Source organism: Molothrus aeneus, chromosome 29, assembly GCF_037042795.1.
Source record: "Molothrus aeneus isolate 106 chromosome 29, BPBGC_Maene_1.0, whole genome shotgun sequence".
Taxonomy (NCBI): domain Eukaryota; kingdom Metazoa; phylum Chordata; class Aves; order Passeriformes; family Icteridae; genus Molothrus; species Molothrus aeneus.
This window is the reverse complement of record NC_089674.1, coordinates 83,397-104,816: the sequence shown is the minus strand read 5'-3', so window position 1 is coordinate 104,816 and position 21,420 is coordinate 83,397. Positions and strand designations below refer to the sequence as shown.

General features: G+C 63.7%; 3 protein-coding genes across 6 annotated transcripts; all 3 read left to right on the top strand.

Moving 5' to 3' along the window:
* Positions 1-957: 957 nt before the first annotated feature.
* ZMIZ2 (zinc finger MIZ-type containing 2) lies at positions 958-7,617 on the top strand. Of its 4 annotated transcripts, none has more exons than XM_066567231.1 (19): positions 958-1,036; positions 1,745-1,866; positions 2,148-2,262; positions 2,351-2,553; positions 2,643-2,835; positions 2,916-3,170; positions 3,247-3,420; positions 3,510-3,575; positions 3,755-3,821; positions 4,376-4,520; positions 4,998-5,208; positions 5,284-5,389; positions 5,545-5,702; positions 5,777-5,844; positions 6,017-6,085; positions 6,201-6,445; positions 6,527-6,702; positions 6,821-7,033; positions 7,148-7,617. In XM_066567231.1, exons 2-19 carry the CDS (start codon positions 1,817-1,819, stop codon positions 7,253-7,255), a joined length of 2,622 nt encoding a protein of 873 aa, XP_066423328.1. In that variant the 5' UTR covers positions 958-1,036; positions 1,745-1,816; the 3' UTR covers positions 7,256-7,617. The 4 variants fall into 4 exon arrangements, with proteins under 4 accessions (XP_066423328.1, XP_066423327.1, XP_066423325.1 ...); XM_066567230.1 differs by having other exon boundaries at positions 3,650-3,821; positions 6,560-6,702; XM_066567228.1 differs by having other exon boundaries at positions 3,650-3,821.
* Positions 7,618-8,243: 626 nt separating this feature from the next.
* Positions 8,244-10,302, top strand: PPIA (peptidylprolyl isomerase A). The gene is made up of 5 exons (XM_066567232.1): positions 8,244-8,376; positions 9,336-9,366; positions 9,456-9,544; positions 9,727-9,899; positions 10,001-10,302. The coding sequence occupies exons 1-5, from the start codon at positions 8,308-8,310 to the stop codon at positions 10,134-10,136; spliced, it is 498 nt and encodes a 165-aa protein (XP_066423329.1). The 5' UTR covers positions 8,244-8,307; the 3' UTR covers positions 10,137-10,302.
* Positions 10,303-14,603: 4,301 nt separating this feature from the next.
* Positions 14,604-21,420, top strand: CYP21A2 (cytochrome P450 family 21 subfamily A member 2). Its single transcript, XM_066567412.1, has 10 exons — positions 14,604-14,802; positions 15,155-15,244; positions 15,774-15,925; positions 16,394-16,489; positions 16,762-16,869; positions 17,548-17,634; positions 17,986-18,171; positions 18,866-19,026; positions 20,059-20,162; positions 20,760-21,420. The coding sequence occupies exons 1-10, from the start codon at positions 14,604-14,606 to the stop codon at positions 21,005-21,007; spliced, it is 1,431 nt and encodes a 476-aa protein (XP_066423509.1). The 3' UTR covers positions 21,008-21,420.

Here is a 21,420-nt window from a genome sequence, read left to right as displayed (position 1 = left end):
GGTGGCTCTGGTGCAGCCACCCTGGGAGCATGAGGGTCTGGGGGCTGCCTGCTGCCATGGTGGGTAAGACCCATGGCCCCCCAGAGCCCTGGAATGCCTGCTCCCTGGGGCTCTTCTCTGGGGGTCTCCTGTACCCCCCCAAGAGGGGCTGGTCCCCACAGCTCTTCTACTGTCCAGTGCAGTGAGTCAGGCTCTTCCCAGTTCCTCTCAGTCTTCGACTTGCCCGTGTGCAGCCACTGCCTCTTGGAGGAAGGACATGGGGCATGTCCTGAGGGGCCCAGGCAGGTGTGAGAGTGCTGTGCCCATGTCTCAGCTTTGCCTGTCCTCGGAGAGCATGTTCTTCCCCTCTCATCCCCCAGCTCTGAGCTCCCACAGGGATAGAAAGGGCTGGTGCTGGGTGCCGTGTCCTCTCATTGGAGATCCTGAATGGAGTCGAGAGAGGTGATCTCCGGAACGGGGCTCATTGTTGGCACCTCCCGAGCCCACCGCGTCCTCCCACAGAAGCCCTTGGGGGATGGGGGCGATAGGGCAGCCCCAGCTGGGACTCGCTGTCGGTGTCCCCAGAACCCACCGCCGCTTTTTGGGTCTGCAGGTCTTTCAGCGCAGGGGTGAGGTTGGGGGGGGTACGCGTGCCACGCCCCGCCGCATCCCCGTGGCTGCGCTGTCACACACCGGGTCACACACGGTGTCCCCGCGCGCACACGAGTGCCAGGTGCAACATGCCGGCACGTCTGGCGGTGCCGCCGCTGCGGTCACGCTCCTCACGCGTGCGGGGCCGCGCGCTCCCCCGCTGCCCTCGCCCCGCTCACCCCCGCGGCCCGGACCCTTCGGCGCTCGGCTACCCGCGCCTGGCCGGGCGGGGGCGGGGCCTGCATACTGATGAGCGCGCGGCCCCATTGTGCGCGGCGGCGGGCCGACCCCGCCCCCGGCCCCGCCCCCCGCGGAGCTGCGGCCGCGCGCGGCTGAAGATCCCGCGCAGCCTCCGCGCAGCCGCGCGCGCCCCGCGCCGCCAGGGCCATCTTGGGCCGCCGCCGCGGTGAGAGCGGGAGCGCCGGGCGGGGGGACGGAGCGGAAGGCGGGCGGGGCTGGCGGTGCCCCCGCGGGCCCCCCCCGCCGTGCCGGGGGTGGTGGGGGTGGTTGCCATGGCAGTGGGGGGGGCCCGGCCCCGGGGCCTGTCCCTGCGGTGCCGCCGGGGAAGGAGCGGAGGGGGCTGTCACCGCCGGCGAGGGGCGCCGGGGGCCGGTGGTTCCGCGGTGGCGGCTCCCGGGAGCCGGGGCAGGCCCGCTGCGGGTGTTCCCCTCTCCGTGTCTTTCCTCGCGGCGACCCCGTCTCCGCCGCCCTCCCGCGGCGCCGGGAGGAACCGAAAGCGGCGGTGACCCCGCGGCCCCCCGCTGCCGGGCCCGGCTGGAAATACCCCAGGCAGCGGGGCGCAGTGCCGGGCCGGGGGCCGTGTCCCTTCCCCGGGAAGTCCCCGTAGTTCCCCCCGCCCGCAGGCGCGGGGGAAGCCCCCGACGCCCGCCGCCCCGGGGAGCTCTGACGCCGCGGTGGCCGGCGCGGAGCGGGGGGGGCGGCCCGGAGCGGGGGCGGCGCGTGCCGGCCGGAGCCCCGTGCCAGCCGCGGGCCGGACGCCGAGCCCCGGCCGCGGAGGCTGGGGGGTCGCGAAGCCTACGGGCTGTTCCCCCCCCCCGCCCCGGCCTCTCCGGGGGCGGCCGCCCCTCACCCGCCGCTCCACTGCTTCCCGCAGCCCCAGTGACAGACGGTGCCGCCGTCCCGCAGTGCCCGCCGCGGCCTCGGAAGACCCAGCCCACACCCGCTGATGAGCTCCATGAACCCCATGAAACCCTCGCTGCCGCCTGCGCCCCACGGGTGGGCGCCGGGGCAGCGTCCCTCCATCCATCCATCCATCCATCCATCCATCCATCCATCCATCCATCCATCCATCCATCCATCCATCCATCCCTCCATCCTTCCATCCATCCATCTATCCCTCCCTCCATCCCTCCATCCATCCTTCCATCCATGCATCCATCCCCTTGTCTGTCCCTCCATCCTTTCCATTCTTCATCTCTCCGTTTCTTCAATCCCTCCATCCCTCTGTCCCTCCATCCCTCTGTCCTTCATCTTCATTAATTTGTTTTTCTTTCTAGTGATGGTTCATTTGCATACGAGGCTGTTCCTTGGCAACCAAGCACCAATCAGCCGCCGGGATCCCTCTCCGTGGTAACCACTGTCTGGGGTGTCAGCAACCCCTCCCAGAGCCAGGTACCAGCAGCACCCCCACCCCAGGCATCCCCCGCACCTGGATGCTACTGCCCCTGCCTGACCGACTGCCTCCCATTGCGCCCTCCAGGTTTTTGGCAGCCCCATGGGCCCTGGGGGAAGCAGCTCCAGCACCCCACTGCTGCCTGGCATGGCAGGCACCAGCTCAGGCATGAGCTCCCCACCATTCCTGCCACAGCAGCCCTTTGCTGAGGGGGCACCAGGGAAGGGCTATGTGCAGCCCAGTGTCTATGGGCGCAACACCTACCCCAGTGGGCCAGGCTTCGCTGCCAGGTAAGGACAGCCCTGTGATTTGTGGCCTGGCATGTGCCCTGCTGTAGGGAGGGCCACTGCATTCCCCTTCCTGCTTCTCTGTTCTCCAGCTACAATGGTGGCCCGAGTGGCCCTGGAGGGATGGGGCTCCCCTCGCATGCCAGCCGGGCCACTGCTGATTTCACCCAGGCAGCAGCAGCTGCTGCTGTGGCTGCTGCTGCTGCCACAGCCACGGCCACAGCCACGGCGACGGTGGCGGCACTGCAGGAGAAACAGAGCCAGGAGCTGAGCCAGTACAGTGCGGTAAGAACCTGGATGTGGCAGAACTGGGGAGCTGACAGCCCCCCTGGCCTGCTGTGACCCTTCTCTCTTTGTTGCTGCAGATGGGCACAGGGCAGTCTTTCAGCAGCCAGTTCCTGCCCCATGCTGGACCCCGTGGCCCCAACAGCATGAGCCCAGCTGGCATGGCAGGTGTTGTGGCCCCTTCTGGTGTCTCCCCTGTGAGCATGAGCCCAGTGCGGGCGCCCGGGACTGGCCCCCTCTATGGTGGGCAGCGAGTGCCTCAGCACACCTACCCTGGACCTCCCCAGAGCCAGCAGCTGCCCCGCCAGGGCCTCAAGCGGGCGTACTCCAACGAGGTGAGTGCCGCGTTGGTGAGGGCTATGGCATGTGGTGAGCCCCTTTCCCACTGGTGCTGACTCCCTGGCCCCACAGGGGTACCCACCGCAGCAGTACCTCCAGGGTGGGCAGTACGCTGCAGCTGGTGCCCAGTATGCCCCCAGCGCCCCCCAGTCCTCCGCTCCGTCCCCCTCATACCCTGGCCACAGGCTGCAGCAGAGCGTGGGCCAGTACCTCTCCGCTTCAGGCAGTGCTGGACCCTATTACAAGGTACCACAGGGGAATGTGGGCAAGGGGTGGAGGTCTGGGTGTCCACCATGCCCCGGTGCCAGCCCCTGGAGACCCTCCTCCTCCCATAGCCAGCTGACCAGTTCAATGGGCAGAGCACCAGCTTCAGCACCTACAGCCAAGCAGCCATCAATGGGGTGAGTGTGGCAGCGGGCGGTGTGGGGGCTCTGCTGGCCTGGCTGGACGCTGAGGGCACGTGCTGCCTCTGCAGCCGGGCCGGTCACTGCCGGGCTACCCCAGCTCGCCGCTGGCCGGGAACCCCACGCCGCCCATGACACCAGGCAGTGGCATCCCCACCTATGCGTCCCCTGGGCAGGATGTCAAGTCGCCCTTCCTGGCAGACATGAAGCCCAGCGTTGCCCCCCTGCACCCATCCCCTTCAGGTGGGTGTCCCTGGTGCGGGTGAGGGGGACTTTCACAGAGATCACCCCCGTGTGTACGGTGCAGACCGCGCTCCTGACAGCTCCCTGGCCTTTGCCCCTTTAAATGGAGGGTGGGAGGGAATTCAGAGAAGAGGCGTGCCCACTGCCGGGGTTTGGGGGCTGATTGAGGCAGGGGTGGGCTGCCGGTGACTAGTGGGAGGGGCTTGCTAAAAGGGTGTGGCCTCCGTGGGCGGGGCTTTATAGGCCTGCTGTTTTGGTGGGGACTTCTGCTTTTAGGGTGGGGCTTGGCTAGGGTGCGGTTTCTTGGAGCGAGCGGGAGGAATCTGCGGTGGGGTGGGCTTCCTCCAGAGGGGTGGGAGGGGGGTGGGGCCGCTTTGGCTGGGAGGGGCTTCCTGCATTGCCCGGGGCGCGGTGTCCGGGGTGGGCAGGGTCGCGTAGGTTGGGCTCCCTGCAAGGTGGGTCCTCGTGCGGTGGGCGGAGCGCGGCTGGGGCGTGGCCAGGGTGTGGCTGGCGCCCGGGGAAGGTGTTCTTTCCCTGATGGCGGCGTCCCGCAGGGCCGGCCCCCGGCGAGGAGTTGCGGCTAACCTTCCCGGTGCGGGACGGCGTGGTGTTGGAGCCCTTCCGCCTGCAGCACAACCTGGCTGTCAGCAACCACGTCTTCCAGCTCCGTGACTCTGTCTACAAGACCCTCATGATGAGGTGAGGATGCTGGGGGGCACCTTCTGGAGTGTCACACAGTGCTGCTCGGGGGGTGCTCTATGGCACCGTGTGCTGTGGAGTGGGGCTATGCTGGCAGCACAGCTGGGCACTGCGTGTGCCGTGTGGCATGGGGATGTGTGGCCTGGTATGGCTGGGCACAGCGCTGTCCTGCATCACGGTGTGAAGTGTGGCTTGGCACAGCTGTACTGCCGTGGTTCAGTGTGGTGTCATGGTGTTTGGCACGTTGCGGCACAGCCTGGTGCTTTGGGGCATGGCTTGGCATGGCACAGCATGGTGGGATGTGGTGTGGCCTGGCACAGTGCTGTGCTGCTGTTGGGGTTTGTCACAGTGCCGTATGACTCAGTGTAACATGGAATGGCTTAGCACTGCATGGTTCTGCGTGGCTCGGAGCAGGGAACAGCATGGTGTGGTGACACGTGTGGACACACCCCCTGCCCACACCCTGCCTGTCCCCAGGCCTGACCTGGAGCTGCAGTTCAAGTGCTACCACCACGAGGACCGGCAGATGAACACCAACTGGCCGGCCTCCGTGCAGGTGAGCGTCAATGCCACGCCGCTCACCATCGAGCGTGGTGACAACAAGACCTCCCACAAGCCACTCTACCTGAAGCATGTCTGCCAGCCCGGCAGAAACACTATCCAGATCACTGTCACCGCCTGCTGCTGTGTGAGTCACCAGGAGGGTACCAGGAGAGGGAGGGTGGTGGCTGGGGCCGCAGCTCAGCCTCCTGTCTCTCCACAGTCCCACCTGTTCGTCCTGCAGCTGGTGCACCGGCCCTCGGTGCGCTCAGTGCTGCAGGGGCTCATCAAGAAGCGCCTGCTCCCCGCTGAGCACTGCATCACCAAAAGTGAGCACCTGGGGCTTAGCAGGATGCACTGTGGCAGGGAGGCCACAGCAGGATGGGGGTGATGCTGCAGTGTTGCCCAGGTGGCACCACGGTGCCACACCCGTCCCAGGGTCCTGGTTCTGACCCTTGGTTCTCTCTCACCCTCACGTTCCCAGTCAAGCGCAACTTCAGCAGTGGGACCATCCCGGGGACACCAGGGCCCAATGGTGAGGACGGCGTGGAGCAGACGGCCATCAAGGTGTCCCTCAAGTGCCCTATCACCTTCCGGAGGATCCAGCTTCCAGCCAGGGGTCATGACTGCCGGCACATACAGGTAGGGCGTGGTGATGACAGGGTGCTGTATCCAGTATCCTGCCTCTTCCATCTCAACTGCTGCTCTCCCCACAGTGCTTTGACCTGGAGTCATACCTGCAGCTCAACTGCGAGAGGGGTACATGGCGGTGTCCTGTCTGCAAGTGAGTGAGGTCTGCAATGGGGCCATGCCCTGTTGTCCCTGCCTGCAGGGCATGGGTGTGTGCTTCACTACCTGTGGGGAATCTATTTCCTGCCCTGGGAGAGGAACAGTTCTTGCCTTAGGGGGAGGTTCCTGTCTGGTGGGGGTTCCCATACCTCACTCTCTGCCTGCAGTAAGACGGCCCTGCTGGAGGGGCTGGAGGTTGACCAGTACATGCTGGGCATCCTGATCTACATCCAGAAGTAAGTGCCTTCCCTTTGGCTGTCTGTCCATCCATGCCTGGTCCTGTGCCACCCCTGGGGGGCTGTGCAGCCAGTGCCCCCAGCCTCACCTCCCCTGTGCTCCTGCTGTCCCCAGTTCAGAGCATGAGGAGATCACCATCGACCCGACCTGCAGCTGGAAACCTGTCCCTATCAAACCTGACGTTCACATCAAGGAGGAGCCGGAGGGGCCAGCGCTGAAGCGGTGCCGGACACTCAGTCCTGCACACATGGTGCTGCCCAACATCATGGAGATGATTGCGGCCCTGGGGCCTGGCTCTGTGCCCTTCCCAGCATTGTCACAACCTCCAGTGGGGGCTGCCACCGACTACGGCACCCCGGGTACGGGGGGGACCCATGGGGGACAGGAATGAACCCCATCCCTGTGTGTGTGTCCCCCAATTGCCCCATTTCCTCTCACAGGTTCCAGCTTTCTGGGTCCTGGGGGCTTCCCAGAGCCTTTTGCTGCCCCTGGTGTCCCTGGCCCCTCAACGCTGAGTGACTTCACACCAGGCCCCTCCTCCATCTCCTACCAGCCCAACATCCCAGGCAGCCTTCTGGCCCCTGAGAAGCCTCCTGTGCCCCCTCTGTCTGCACAGGTCAGCTGGCCTATAGGTGGAGAGACTCCCCCCAAGCCCTCATGTCTCACTCTGGATGGGCTGGGGGTCCCGGGGGAGGGAGTGTCTCATGGCTGTACTCTTTCCCCGCACTCCCCAGCTTCCCCCAGTGGGACGAATGGAGCCGTCCCACCCCGCCGTGCAGACAGGGTTGCACAGTGCTCCCTCGGGCAGCCAGCCCAGCTCCACGCTGCACTCCCGGGGTGCAGGGGTACGGCCGCCCCTGGGAGCCCCGGCCCACACCGCCGACCTCGTCTTCCCCCCCGCATCCAGCATGGCCGCGGCGGGCGATGGCTCCGAGGCTGCCCTCGACGTGAGTACTCGGGGGGGGTGGACAAGGGTCCTGCCGCTGGCTCGGGACCCCAGCTGCTGCAGGGGGGTGGGCAGAAGCTGCGGGGAGCCGGTCATCACACACTGCCGCCCCCAGCTCCTGCCCGAGCTGACGAATCCTGATGAGCTGCTCTCCTACCTGGGGCCCCCCGACCTCCCCAGCAGCAGCAACGATGACCTCCTGTCTCTCTTCGAGAATAACTGAGCCATCCTCGCCCCCCTCCCGGGGCTGGGGGGCAGCACTGTGTGCCCCTGCCCGCTGCAGAGCTGGGAACCCCCACAGTGGGGGCTTTCTCGAAGGGCTGCGATGGGACAGAGGGGCTGAGCCCCCCCAGAAGCACAAGGCTGTACATAGTGTAGAAACACTACTGCTCCCCCGAGACTCCCCATATTTAAAGGCAAGTGCGTCACTGCGGGGCTGCCCGTGCCCCCCTATCAATGTGCAAATGCTGCTGCCCCTTTTACCGCACGGGTCTGGCATGGGGCGTGGAGCTCAGCTCCCCCTGCCCCGCGCCGAGCTGCCCTGTATGTCCTCGATGGCTATTAAAGGATCCTTCTGCAGGGTCACGCGTGTCCCCCATCTTTTGTCATCCCGCGGCCCCGCCACTTCTCTGAGCGCGCGGGGGAGGCCCTCGGGTGGCGGGAGGATCCAGGCCTCTGTCCGGGCAGAGGGGGGAGGTGTGTCTCGAGTAGCGAGGGAATCCTGCCCTATCGCCGAGCAGCGGCGGCCGGGCCGGGCGGTGAACCGGACCTGTGGCGTCAATCATTAACTGGGGCCGGCTGGGCGGTGCTGCAGTCCAACGGCGGAGGAGGGCAATCGGGTGTCTCCGCACGTCGGGCGGTGGGCGGCCAGGGGTGGGCCGCAGCTCCGGTAGCTCCAAGCCCCAGAGGCCCTGGTGCCGCCGCATCCCCCGAGCCGCCCCTCACGGCGGCCCAGCGCCGCGCCCGCCTCCCCTGCGCCATCCCACCGCTCCTCGCTCTCCGCACGGCGCATGCGCGCCGCGCCCTGCCCAGCGCCGGACCGCGGCCCCCGCCCCGCCCGCGCTTTTTTCCCCCTTCCCCCCTCTTTCAAACGCGGTACCGCCGATTGGTTGCCTGCCCTGCCACTCCGCCACTGTGCCAGCGGCCGTTGGTCGGCGCTGCGAGGGAGGCGGGCCCTCCTCAACCCTATATAAGGGGCGGCGGGTCGCTGCGCTCCTTCTGCTGCGCCGCGCCCGCCATACGGACGAGTGTCTGCTGCCCTGCTCGTGTGTCACCATGGCCAACCCCGTCGTCTTCTTCGACATCGCCGCTAATAACGAGCCCCTGGGTCGCGTCACCTTCGAGGTGGGCGCGGGAGGCGGCCGGGGAGGGGCGGGGGGTGCCACTGCCGTTTACTCGCCGGGCGCGCGGGGCGCGGGGCCGGTGAGGGGCCAGCAGGCGCCGCGCGTGCGCGGCGGGGGCGCGTTGGTGGCTGCGGGGCTGCGGCGCCCCCGGCCCGGCGGGGCGAACAAAGGGCCCCGAGCGTCGCGCTCGGGCGGCTCCAGGAGCGGCGGCGCGGTGCCAGCCCAGGGCGCGCCATCGCCCGAGGCAGTCCGTGCGCACCTGGTCCGCTGCCGCTGGTTCCCCGTTCCCGCCGGCCTCCGCTCCGCCCCGGGCCGGGGGGGCGCGGCAGTTCCCCCCCACTGCGGGTCGCGGCCGTGGCGGCTCCGCCGCCATTTTATCGCAAGGCCCCCGGAGCATCGGGATGAGCCGTGTCGAGCTCCCGGGCGGTGCTGCCCGAGTCTGGGGATGCCGGCGGGGAGTGCCGGCAACCCGATCACCGCGGGATTGTCGCTGGAGGGCGAAGCATTTCTCACCCCGCCCGGGGCGCAGAGCATCCCTGGCACGGCCGGGCCTGCTCCGAGCGCCGCGGCTGCTGCGGATTCGGAGCCGCGCTCCCGCACGGGCGGCGCATCCAGCCCAAAATCCTCCCGAAGCGCTGGGAGGTGGCGCGCGCGCCCCGCCCAGGAAGGCTTGGGCACATTAATGTTTAATTTAATCCAGGCCAGCGGAACGAGCGCTTCTCTGCCCCGCTCGTGAGATGAGCGATGCTGCATCTGTTAGTTCAGAGCTTGCAGATAACCGTGTGAGACGGGGAGGAATCCAGAGCTGCTGGCACGGCCCAGAAGCCCCTACCCGCTGGGGGTCCCTGGGCTCGGAGCAGTGTCTGGGGGGATTCCCGCGGTCTGGACTGGCCTCGGCGAGTGGGGGGCAGTGGCCAGTTATCAGCCCAGATTTGACAAATGCCTTTCTTGTCTTTACAGCTCTTTGCAGACAAGGTGCCGAAGACAGCAGGTTGGTAAAACAACTTTGGCTCCACTGCGACTGTACCAACCCCTGAACTCAACAAATCTGTTCATGGTGGGGTTTTATTTCCTTTGCAGAAAACTTCCGTGCTCTGAGCACTGGTGAGAAGGGATTCGGCTACAAGGGGTCCTGCTTCCACAGAATCATTCCTGGGTTCATGTGCCAGGTGCGTGGTGCTCCTGCTGCAGTGGGTAGGTGGGTGGGTAGGTGAGGCAATCTGGCTTTCCAGGTGGGTTTTGGAGTTGGATGCTGGCAGACTCAGGGTGAGAGGTTGGTTCTGCCATTTGCCTGCACCCAGCTCCAGAGTGTTCTTCTGCACCCATGCCCTGAAATACTGCCTTTTCACAGGGTGGTGACTTCACACGCCACAATGGCACTGGAGGCAAATCCATCTATGGGGAGAAGTTCCCAGATGAGAACTTCATCCTGAAGCACACGGGTCCTGGTATCCTGTCGATGGCCAATGCCGGCCCCAACACGAACGGTTCCCAGTTCTTCATCTGCACTGCCAAGACCGAGTGGTGAGTCGTGGGCTGTGGGAGGAGGAGCTGGGGGGTCTGCATCTGGGAGATGCCCTGTGTTGGGGGATGTGGGACCGGCTGTGACTGGTGCTTCTCCGCAGGCTGGATGGCAAGCACGTCGTCTTCGGCCGCGTCAAGGAGGGGATGAATGTGGTGGAGGCCATGGAGCGCTGCGGCTCCAAAGATGGCAAAACAAGCAAGAAGATCACCATCACCGACTGCGGGCAGCTCTCATAAACCCTTCTCTCACCGACTGACGGCTCCTCGGGCAGCCTGGGTGCCACAGCCCGCTGCAGTTCACCCGCTCCCACCCCAGTCCTGATGTACTGCTGCGTTTCTACTGGGTCACGGTCCCACTGGGCCGCAGTTACCTTCGAGTCTAAATAAAACGAGTTAAACTACACACACCATAGCGGTTCCCTTCTGTACCCAGCTGGGGAGGGCAGGGTTTGGCACTGGTGGGAGGGGAAATAAAAGGTGTTGAGGGGGCAGGAGGACCCCTGCTAGTGGGGTGGTTACACCAGGCACCCCAGGAGGATCCAGAGTGAAGAGAGTAAGCTGGTCTGGGCACTGAACTGATCCGTGGGGTTCCTTAGTGTTTTAGCTGGGGAAGGGTTGTGTTCCTTCAGCCACTGCCCTACACTTGTAAGTGTAGGAGGGGCAGTGACACCCAGCAACCAGCAGCAAACCCGGATAACTCTGCTCCTGGTCTGTGTTTATCATTCTGCCTTTATTGTGAAACCACTGATTGCCCCCTGAAGCCATCCAGGAGTGGGTTCTATTTCTGTGAGGACTGAAGGGCTCTGGGCTGGTCCTGCACTGCACATCTGGTTGAGTTGGGCAGCTGTGGGGCTCAGGTGGAGGCAGATGTGTGCCTATCTAGGCTGGGAGGGGCCGGTTCCCTGGCGCTCTGGGAGATGAACTGGTTTTCCGGGCACAGATGAGGACTGCTGGTTCCTGGCCCAGCTCTTAGAGGTGCTGGGGCAAGCAGCCCAGCTGTTCAGGGGTAGGAGAGGGCTGCTGGTGTCTGAGTGGTTCACACCTTCTCCATCCTACCTTGAGGGAGAAAGGATGCCTGCTGATAGCTGAGAGTCTGGTCCATATGGGTGGGGGCAGGACATTCCTCTGGGATGCTGAACTGGTGAATTGCTGGAACTCCCAGGACAGTTTCTCTACAGCCAATACAAGGAAGGAAGAGAGATTGTGCTCCTGAAACAGGTGAGGCACTTCACCATCAATGCCCCTCTGTCTCTCTGCAGACCAGCACTGCTAGTGAACTGGGAAATGACAAGGAAATGCTCCATGTAAGGTTCCTACACGTGGATCATGTGCATTGAGCTTTGTCTGCATCTCTGGGTGCCTGTGCCTCATGAGGCTGACCCCTTGACACGTGTCTGGGGTCTTTGTTCAGCCTGATGAGAATTTACAAAGAATTTGCCACCCCTGACTGGTGAGTTGTGACACCTGCCTTTCTTTCCCACTCCCCCCACCTTGGAACCCCTCAATATCCCCCAGGGACTCCCAAATTCCCCTGGGACTCCCCAAATCCATTCTGGGAACCCTCCCAAACAGCCCCTGGGACCCTTCCAAATCCACCCCAGGACTCCCAATGTTCCCCAGGATGCCCTTGAATCTCCCCAATCCTCCAGGGATGCCTTGGTACCCTCCAACAGCTCCTCAGGAGTCCCTCAAATCCATATTGGGACCCTCAACATCCATCAGGACTCCCCTCCAGCCCCTGTTAGCTTCCCTGGTCCCCCAAATCTACCCAGGATCCCAGGGTCCCCCCAAGGCAACTCTGGAAACCACAAATCCCCATCACCTCCCAATATCTCGTGGGACACTGCAGCCCCCTAGACCCCCAAAATCCACCCTGCACCCCCCAAATCAACACTGGGATCCTCACAAACAACCTCTGGGACACTCCAAATCCACTCAAGAACATCCTGACCCCTCAAATTCACCACAAGACCCCCCCCCCCCCCAGTACCCTGGGACCCTCTGGCAGCCCCCAAATGTATTCTGGAAACCCCTCCCTCCCAGGAATCCCCCAAACACCAACTGAGACCCTCCAGACTGCCCTCCCCACAGTTTACCCTGGAACACCAAATTCCACCTTCAGAATCCCCACAAACACTCTCTGGAACCCTCAAACCCCCTCCAGGCCCCCTAAATCCACCCTCGTACACCCCAGAGTGCCTGGGAACGCCGCCCCCCCCAGGACCCTCCAACCCCATTAGATGCCCCCAAATCCACCCCAGGATCCTCCCTGGGGTCCCTCACCCCTCTCTGGATCCCCCAAATCCACTGAGATGTGCAAATATCTGCTGAGAAGCCCCTGGGACCACCCAAAACCACCCTGGGGCCCCCCTAAAGACTCCCTGGAGGCCCCTGGGACCACCCCTACACAAAGGCCTCCCCTCCACACTGTTCCAGCCTCACCATGTCCTTGCCTTCCCCCCAGCACATGGCCTTGTCCTCCCGCAGCGTCCTTGTGCACCTCCTGATGTCCTTGTGTCCACCCATCCCCCAGGGGCCTCCCATCCTGGATGTCCCCTGTGCCCCTTCCCCTGTGGTGGCACTGGCTCCCTGTCCCATTAGGGGGTCCCTAGAGGGCTGTCTGCATGCCCCCAGGCTTTGTGTCCCCTTTCCCCAGAGTGGATGTCCCCAGGGGGGGTGCCCTCCAAGTCTCCATGCTCAGGATCTCCCCAGGATGTCACCCCCTTGTCCCCCTTCCTGGGGTGTCCCCAAGGTCCCCCCAGGGTGACAACCAGCATGTTCCCATGCTCCCAGCATGTCCCCAAGGTGTCCCCAGGGTGATGTGGCCCCAGACCAGGATGTCCCCATGTCTTGTCATGTCCTGATGTCTCCCACAGCCCCCCTCCATGCCCCCTATGCCCACCCACATCATTCCCAATCCTGTGCCTTCCACGACATCCCCCATATCCCCCTCATGTCGCCACATCCCCCATGTCTCCCTGTGTCCCCCAACGTTCTCTGTGTCCCCCTGTCTCCCCATGTCTGCTGGAGCTGCAGGGGGGCCAAGGGTGGTCCAAGGGGGACCCTCCTGTGGGGGTTGGGGGGGGGGGGGCTGGGAGGGTTCTATGGCACTAGGAGGGGACCTGTGGGTACTCGGGGTGTGGGGGTGTCCAGACGGGCCGTGGCAGATCCTGGGGGTTCTAGGGGTGTCTCTGGGGGCTTAGGGAGGTCTAGGAGGACCTCTGTGAGTGCTAAGGGGTTGTTGTTGGGGCTCAGGAGAGCCCATGGGGGCTGAGAGGTTTGTGGGGAGGGGTCCTGTGGCCTCCATGGATGGGGGGCTGTGGGAAATGCTATGGGGGGGGCTGGGGCCCTTCCCCCAGGGGGAGGTCTGTCAGGGTATGGGGGGAGGGTCACTTGATACTGGGGCCCACTACCCACTTTGAGGGGTACAGGGTGTTTGAGCTGCCTGTGGCTGGATTTGAAAGGACCCTGTGCCCTGAGAGTGTGTTTAGGGGGTTTCTGCCCCTGGGAGATGCTGCCAAGGGGTCAGGGGTTGCTGAGGGGCTTCAGAGTGCAGGTGATGGAGGACTCATAACTGTTCTCACTGCCCACTGCATCCTCTTGCTCCCCAAGGACCTGCAGCTGGCCCGACACCTGCAAGGGCCCCAGAGGGGGACCGTCTGATGGGGGACACCCCCGGGATCCCCACACCATGGCCCAATCCCTGGCACCCACCCACAGGGGCCCCTCTCCTGATACCTTCACATCTCTAATCCTATGATCCCTGGGGGATCCCCACATTGAGACATCCCCCACCTGGAACTCCCTTCTCAATATCCCTCCTGAGGGCCCCCACCATGGCATCCTGCAAACTCCCTGAGCAACACATCCCAGGGTGGGGGTCCCCTTCCTGACTTCAGCACTTCTCAGATTATTGTGGGTCCCCACCTGTAATCATTCCAGGACCCAGGAACTGGAGGGACATCACCCCCCAAGGGGACATCCCTAGGACTCACACTCTATTGGAGACCTCCCTCACTACTGCTGGACCCCAATAAATGTCTCTGATCCTCAAATGCTTCTGCTAGAGTAAGGGAAATTGGGGGCAAGTGCCCGTGAAGGAGGCTCTGGGTGCAGGGACTTAAGGGGGGGTGGGAGCACCTCCACGAGGGCTGTGGGAATTGGGATAGGGGATATTTGGGGAGGTGAGGAGGAGGGTGAAACTTAAAATGTCCCCTTTATAAGGTGGTGTTTGGAGGGGCAGGGCTTGAAGAGGCACTTTTATAGTGGTGGGGGTCATTTTGGGGGGTTAGGGATTAGAGGTTTGCTTTATGGAGGAATCAATGCATCAGGAGGCAGGGATCCTGGGGCAGGGACTACGGGTCTGTTTCATAGAGGATGGGGAGGATGGGGGGCTGCCTCCAGGGCCGGGGGGCAGGGCTCCCCTTTATAAAGGCAGAGTGGCCGGTGGGGGGCAGGGTTTGATGTGAGACGGGGCTTTGAGCCTCGTGTGTGAGGCCCAAGCCTCAAGAGGCGGGGTTTTAAGGGGAGCTTTTTATGGGGCTGGGCCTAGGGTCCACTTTTATGCTTACGGGGGAGGGTTGTCGTGGTGGGGTGCGTGTGCGCCACCTGCGAGGGGCAGGACTTAGGAGGTGGGGCTGCATGGGGCGTGCTTGCGGGGTTCCCCAATATAAGGGCTCTCCGGGCTGCCCCCCCCCGCGGGCCATGGCGGCTGCGGCGCTGCTGCTGGGCCTGCTGTCGCTGCTGCTGTCGCTGTCGCTGCTGTCGCGACTGTCGCGGCGCGGCGATGGGCGCGGCCCGCGCTGGGGCGCGCTGCACCTGCTGCACCCGCAGGGGGCGCTGCACCTTAGCCGCCTGGCGCGGCGGCACGGGCCCGTGCTGCGCCTGAGCGCGGGGAGTCGCGGTGAGTGCCCAACCGAACCTGCCCGGGACCCTCGAAGCCGACCCCGACCGAACCGCCCGGGACCCCCGAACCCGATCTCAGCCCAACGGCCCGGGACCCCCGAACCCCACCCCGGCCCAACCGCCCGGGATCCCACAGCCCCCCAAACCCCCCTCCTTGCTCCCCAGGGACTCTCCGGCCCCCCAACCCTGCCCTTTCCCCCTGCCGTGGGGACCTCTCCTCAAACCCCCCAAACCTTTCTTGGGGCCCTAATCCCCCGATGCTCCCCCCAAAATTCCACGCCAGGACTCCCCACTTGGTTTGGGATCTCCTCCAGTTTTGGAGTACCCCCAGCCCCTCCTCTTCCCTGCAGAGGTGCTGGTGCCGAGCTCGGTGGCGACCATCCGCGAGGCGCTGGTCCGGCACTGGGGGGACTGGCTGGGGCGCCCCCACAGTTATCTAGGTATGGGGGCAGGGGGGGCCGGTTGGAGGGGTTCCTGTGGGGTTTGGGGAGTATCCTGTGTGTAGTGAAGCCCTTCGGGGGATTTGAAGGGAGTCACTGTGTGGTTTGTGGGGTTCTCTGTGGGGCTTGGAGGGGGGTCACTAAGGGTTTGGGGGGCCCTATGGAATGGCAAGGCCTTATGGGTTTTGAGGGCGTCCCTATGAGATTGAAGGGGTTGTTACGGAATTGGGAGGGAGTCCCTATGGAGCTGGGGACATGGGTACTGGGGCGGGGGGGGCAGTTCTGGAGGGGTGGGTTGCCTGTAGGGGCGAGGGCAGTTTCTAGAGGTCTCTGCCCCACCAGACACACTCTTCAGGCTCCAGGGTGGCATTAGGCAGGTCCTATGGAGGAGGCGGCTATGGGGTTGAAGGAGGCTTTATGAGGTAGTGGGGCTCTGTAGCACACCCCTGGTGTATTGGAGGTGGGTTCCTGTAGGGGCTCCTCAGGAGGGGGTTTCTGGGGGTCCCTGACTGCTTCTGCCCAACGCCAGGGTCGCTGGTGTCACGGGGGGGCCGGGACCTGGCACTGGGAGGCCCCTGCCCTGGCTGGCGGCGGCAGCGGGGAGCAGTTCGGGGGGCACTGGCACGGGCTGGGGGGCGTCTCGGGCCCCTCCTTTGGCTGCAGGGCCAGAACTTGTGTGAGGTGAGATCCTGAAACCGACTTCTGCACAAAATGATCCTCCTGCAACCCCAACACCCACAAAACTGATCCTCCCTGCATTCTGAAACAGATCCCCACACAATATTGACCAGCAAAACCCTGCCCCATGCACCCCAAAACTGATACCTTGAACCCCACTCCCTTCACCCAAACCCCACCCATGCACCTTAACCATGTCCCCTGCATCTGAAAACTGCCCCCCCAACCCTGCCCCCTGCACTCAACCCCCAATCTCTGCATCCCAAACCTGATCCCCAAACCCTGCACCCACACCACTGTCCCTCAAAACTGACCCACCCAAACCTCACCCTCTGCACCCTAAAAGGGCATTATCCCCGTGAGTCCCCAAAACTCCCTCAGAGCTCTGCACTTCTCTTGTGCGACCCCCTAAACCAGCCTTGGAGTCCCCCTTTTTTTCCCCCGGGGCTCTCTTTAACCTCTTTCCCCCAGGAGCTGCGTTCACATGGGGAGGCCCCCCTGGACCCCTTTGAGGTGTTCACCTTCCACACCTGCAGCACCATCGCACGCCTCCTCTTTGGGGAGCTGGTGGGGATCTGGGGGGGGCCCAGGATGGAGACAGGGGTTTGGAGGAGGACCCCAGTTTTTATGGGGGCCCAGGGGCTTTGGGGGGACCCAGGAGTTTGTGAAGGGAACATCCAGCTGTTTGGGGGGACTGAGCAATTTGTGGGTGGGTGGCAGGGGTTTGGGGGCACACTGGAGTTTGAGGGGACCCGAATGTCTGAAATGATGTTGGGGGTGTTCTGGGAGATCCAGAGAGAATTGAGTACTGGGCAGTACATAGGTGTGTCCTCCTCCAGGTGCCCCCTCCAGGGGAGCTCCGGGCCTTCTCGCGCTGCCTGGGGGAGCTGCTGCAGGTCTGGGGGCACAGCAGTGTTCGGGTGCTGGACCTGCTGCCCCTGCTGCGGGTGAGCCTGGCAGCTCCTGGGGGTGGCTGTGGGGCTGTGGCCTTTTTGCTGCGTGAGGGTCTATGGAGCCCAGGGCTATAGAGCCCTATGGGGGCAATGAGGGAATTGTGGGGGACTACAGGGGGCTATGGGCCCTTGGGGGCCTGGGAAGGGCTGTGAGTCTCAGGAGGATTATGTGGCCCATGGGAGAGATATGGGGCTGGTGGGATTAATGGGGTTGGGAGTGAGGTTATAGGATCTGTGTGGGACTGGAGAAGGGTATGGAGGGCTGACAGGGAGCTTATAGGGTCCATAGAGAGCTTGGGTGGTGTCTGTGGCACTGGGAAGGGACTGTATAACACTAGGAGGGGAATTATGGTGTCTCTGTGGGGCTGGACGGGGGTTATAGTGTCTGTGTGGGGCCAGGGGGAGTGTTACAGGGTCTATATGGTGTTGGGGATCTCTGTGGGCCTGGGAGGGGCAGTTGTGGGGGCTCTATAGGGCTGAGGTGGGGTAAAGTGTCTCTATGGAGCTGAGGGTGCCTATAGGACATTGGAGGGGTCTGTATGGCCCAGGGGACCAACCACAGGGCTTCTCTGGGGCTCAGGAGACTCAGGCAGGGTCTCTGGGGGAGGGGGTGTCTCACTGAGGTCAAAGGTTTCTTGGGGGTGGGGGTCCCTATGGAGTCCGTGTGCCCAGGCCCTGCCCAACCCGGGACTGCGGAAGCTGCTGCAGCTTGTCCAGCACCGTGACACGTTTGTGGAGACCCAGATCCAGCGGCACCAGGTGGGGAGGTCCGGGGAGGTCCGGGGAGCTGGGGGGCAGCCTGGGGTCAGGAGTGGTGTGGTTGGAACAGAGCCTCAGGGGAGACCCAGCGGTTTGGAAGCTACATGGGGGTCTGGAAGGACCCAGGTTCTGGGTGGAAACCAGGAGTTTGGGCGGTACCCAGGGGCTTGGGGGCACCCACATATTTTGGGGGGACCCAAGGGGATGGGAGGAGCCAGGGGTCTGGGAGGGATATAAGGTCTGGGGGAGGGCCAGGGGTTTAAGTGAACTTGGGGGTTTGGAAGGGACTCCTGTGTTTGAGGGCAGCTGGGGATCAGGAGAAACCCCCAACATGTGTCACCCCTTTGCCAGGCATGCCCCTCCCCTCCCCCGGACACAGTTCTGGGGGCACTGCTGGGGCGTAATCCTGGGGCACGGGGGGGCCCCCTGAGCCCTCCCCGGCTGCACATGGCGCTGGTGGACCTGTTCATTGGGGGCACCGAGACCACGGCTGCGGCTCTGGGTTGGGCTGTGGCCTTCCTGCTGCACCGCCCCGAGGTGAAACATGTCCCTCCATGTCTTCCATGCAGCCCTGGGGGGTCCTGTGTGTCCCCAGGGGTCCTGTGTCCCCCACCACATCCTATATGTGTTCCATATGTCCCTCATGTTCCCTTCTCCATGGATTTCCTGCTGCTCTGCCCCCAGATGATGTGTGGCACCCTGTGTCCCCTGTACAGTGCCAGGGCTCCATGTGTGTACTTGGGGGTCCCATATCCCCATGTGTGTCCTACATGTCTCCCCTGTCTCCCTCCCCATGGCTGACACTGTGCCCTTGCACCACCCTCAGGTGCCACATGGATGTCTCAGACATTGCAGAGCTGTGTCTGTGTCCCCACGTGGCTCCTTGGTTTGGGGTTTCCATGGAGAGGTGGCTCAGGGTCTGGGGATAGAGGGTCCCAAGAGACAGATCTGGGGGCTCAGGGGTGTCCCCAAGGAGGAGGGAGGAGCAGGTTTGGGGTGGGGGGTGGGGGTTGGGTTCCAGGACAGGTTTGGGGAGTATCTGGGAGTTCAAGGGGGTAGCCAAGGGAGAGGGCCAGGCTTGGGGATGGTTTGGGGTCCCAGGGGCAGGTTGGTGAGTTTGGGAGGGTCTGGGGTTCTGGGGAGTCGCCCTGTCATCCCATTGCCACTGTGTACCCCCTGGGATGCACCCCCTCCCCTGGTACCCCATGGCAGACATGGCACATCTGTGCAGCTGCAGGCGCGGCTGCGGGCGGAGCTGCAGGGGGCACAGGGACCACCCGGGCCAGGGGACGTGGGGCGCCTGCCCCTTCTTCAGGCCACCGTCAGCGAGACCCTGCGGCTGCGACCCCCTGCGCCCCTGGCGCTGCCCCACTGCGCCCTGCGCCACACCAGGTACCAGGGCAGGGCAGGGAGGAGCCGCCACCGGCCAGCCTGGGTGAGGGGCAACCACCAGAGAACAGGAAGGGACCGCCTGTTATCATCAGTAGGGTCCAGGAGAACCCAGCAGAGCCCAATAGACCCCAGCGAGTCCCACTAAGACCCATCAGGTCCCAGTATGGCCCGGGTAAGACCCCAGTAAGACCCGAATATGCAAAATATTTACCAGTAAATCCCAGAAGGGCCCAGTAGAAGTAGGGCCACAGTAGACTCCAATAGACCCATACAGCCTGGTAAGTCCTTGTAGGACCCAGTAGGCTTCAAAAGACCCCAATAAATCCCAGTAAGACTCATTAGGTCCCAGTAGGCCCCAGTATAACCCCAGTACATTCCACTAGGCCCCAGCAGGTTCTGGAATGACCCCAGTAGACCCTAAGAGACACCCAGTAGAACCTAGAAGATCCCAGAATAGCCTCAGTAGGCCCCAGCAGAGCCCAGAAGATCCCAGCAGGAGTTCCCAATATATCCCAGTAAGTCTAAGGTAGCCCCACTAAACCCCAGTAGATGTTCAGTAGCCCCCAGAAAAGCTCACTATGGGTCCAGCAGTTCCCAGTGAGCCCAGTAGACCCCAGTATGGCCCCAGTAGACCTCAGCAGATACCCAGTAGATACCAGAGAGCTCCAGTAGGACTCCAGCAGATCCCAGTATGGCACTAGCAGATCCCACCCAGTATGCCAGTAGACCCCCAATAAATTCTAGTAGGTCTCAGTATGGCTCCAGTAGATTCCAGTACAGCATCAGTAAATTCCAGTAGGCACCCAATAGATCCCAGGAGACCTCTGAGAGCCCCAGCAGACTCCAACAGACACCCAATAACTCCCAGTAGCACCTACCAGATCTCGGTATAGACCCTGTAGACCCAAACAGACATCCAGTCATACCCCGTGAGCCCCCAGAGAGCCTCAGTAGGTCCCAGTATCGCCCATGCAGCTTTCAGTAGTCCCCAGCAGACCCCAGTCTATCTCCATGCACCTTGTCCCCTTCCAGTCTTGGGGGGCTCCCCGTGGCGGCCGGCACTGTCCTGGTCCCCAACCTGCTGGCAGCCCAACAGGACCCTGACATCTGGCAGCACCCTGAGGTCTTCCTGCCCGGTATGTGGATATTCCTGCACTCTGAGTGCCCCCCCCGAACTCCTGGGTTTCCTCAAACATCAAACTGGGTTCCCCCAGCCACGGGGTTTTCCCTGATTCCTGGGTATCCTGGGAACACCTTGGTGTCATGAGTGCCCCCCCGATGCCTGAACCACCCAAACCCCACAGCCCCTCCCCCAAACCTGTGGTTCCCCCCCCCCATCCCCTGTGTACCCCCCAAAACCTGTTCCTCCCCTCTACCTCTCCCCCGCCCCCCCCAAACCCCTGAGACCCCCCTCAGGTGTCTGAACCCTCTCCAAACAGGTGAATCCCCTTTGTCGTCCTGGGGTCTCCCCCGAGTCTTAGGCTCCCTCTGAGCCCCTGGGTCACCCCAAACCCCCATGTCTCCATTCTGAACCCCGAGGTCCAACCTGGGGAACCCCCAGGCTCCCTCCAAACTTGTGGAGGTCCGCCCCTTAGTCTTGGGTCCCCCCATCGCGCCTGCTCCCCCCAAGCCTGTGGGTCCCCCCGCACCCCTCGAAGCCTGTGGGTCTCCCCCGAACCCCCCAAGCCGGCGGGTCCTCCCGCACCCCTCGGAGCTGACCCGCTGCCCCCCAGAGCGGTTCCTGGCGCCGGGCGCCCCCTCGCGGTCGCTGCTGCCGTTCGGCTGCGGGGCGCGATCGTGCCCGGGGGAGGGGCTGGCGCGGGCCGAGCTCTTCGTGTTCTTGGGGCTGATCCTGCGGGAATTCCGTCTGGAGCCGGGCCCGGAGGGACTGCCGGGGCTGAGGGGCTCGCCGGGCACGGTGCTGCGCTGCCCCTCCTTTCGCCTGCGTATGGTGCCCTGCCAGCCCCGGGGCTTACCCTGACCCTGGCCTGACTCCACTTGACCACTTTATTACTTTTCTGAACACACTGTGATTCATCTGAGTTTTTTTTTGACCCTTCTTGAATACACCTGACTTCACCTGACCCTGTGTGACACTGCCTGAACCTGGCTGACTGTGACCCCCTGACTGACCCCACCTGACCTCGGCCTCACCCCTGCCAGCCCTATGCCTCACTTTGACACGGCTATGACTCCAGCTGTGACCCTACCTAACCCCCTCCGACTCTGCCTGAACCCTGCGTGACTCCATCCCAACTCACCTGACACCTGACCACCTGATCCCTGGGTGCCCCCATTCGACACCCCAGATGCCTGGGTCTCCCCCGGATGCCAGGGTCAATGCAGTGTGGGAGGGCCCCATTTACCTCCTCCTAATAAAATTTGTACTTTTGA

What these genes read in the sequence shown, in the direction of transcription:
- ZMIZ2 (XM_066567228.1), top strand. Translation starts at nt 1,817, where the DNA reads ATGAGCTCCATGAACCCCATGAAACCCTCGCTGCCGCCTGCGCCCCAC. An exon ending in TGGCGGTGTCCTGTCTGCAA is followed by an intron (nt 5,845 to 6,016) that starts GTGAGTGAGGTC and finishes CTCTGCCTGCAG; the next exon opens with TAAGACGGCCCTGCTGGAGG. An exon ending in GCTCCGAGGCTGCCCTCGAC is followed by an intron (nt 7,034 to 7,147) that starts GTGAGTACTCGG and finishes TGCCGCCCCCAG; the next exon opens with CTCCTGCCCGAGCTGACGAA.
- PPIA (XM_066567232.1), top strand. Translation starts at nt 8,308, where the DNA reads ATGGCCAACCCCGTCGTCTTCTTCGACATCGCCGCTAATAACGAGCCC. An exon ending in CAAGGTGCCGAAGACAGCAG is followed by an intron (nt 9,367 to 9,455) that starts GTTGGTAAAACA and finishes TTTCCTTTGCAG; the next exon opens with AAAACTTCCGTGCTCTGAGC. An exon ending in TGCACTGCCAAGACCGAGTG is followed by an intron (nt 9,900 to 10,000) that starts GTGAGTCGTGGG and finishes GCTTCTCCGCAG; the next exon opens with GCTGGATGGCAAGCACGTCG.
- CYP21A2 (XM_066567412.1), top strand. Translation starts at nt 14,604, where the DNA reads ATGGCGGCTGCGGCGCTGCTGCTGGGCCTGCTGTCGCTGCTGCTGTCG. An exon ending in ACCTGCTGCCCCTGCTGCGG is followed by an intron (nt 16,870 to 17,547) that starts GTGAGCCTGGCA and finishes CCGTGTGCCCAG; the next exon opens with GCCCTGCCCAACCCGGGACT. An exon ending in TGCGCCCTGCGCCACACCAG is followed by an intron (nt 19,027 to 20,058) that starts GTACCAGGGCAG and finishes GTCCCCTTCCAG; the next exon opens with TCTTGGGGGGCTCCCCGTGG.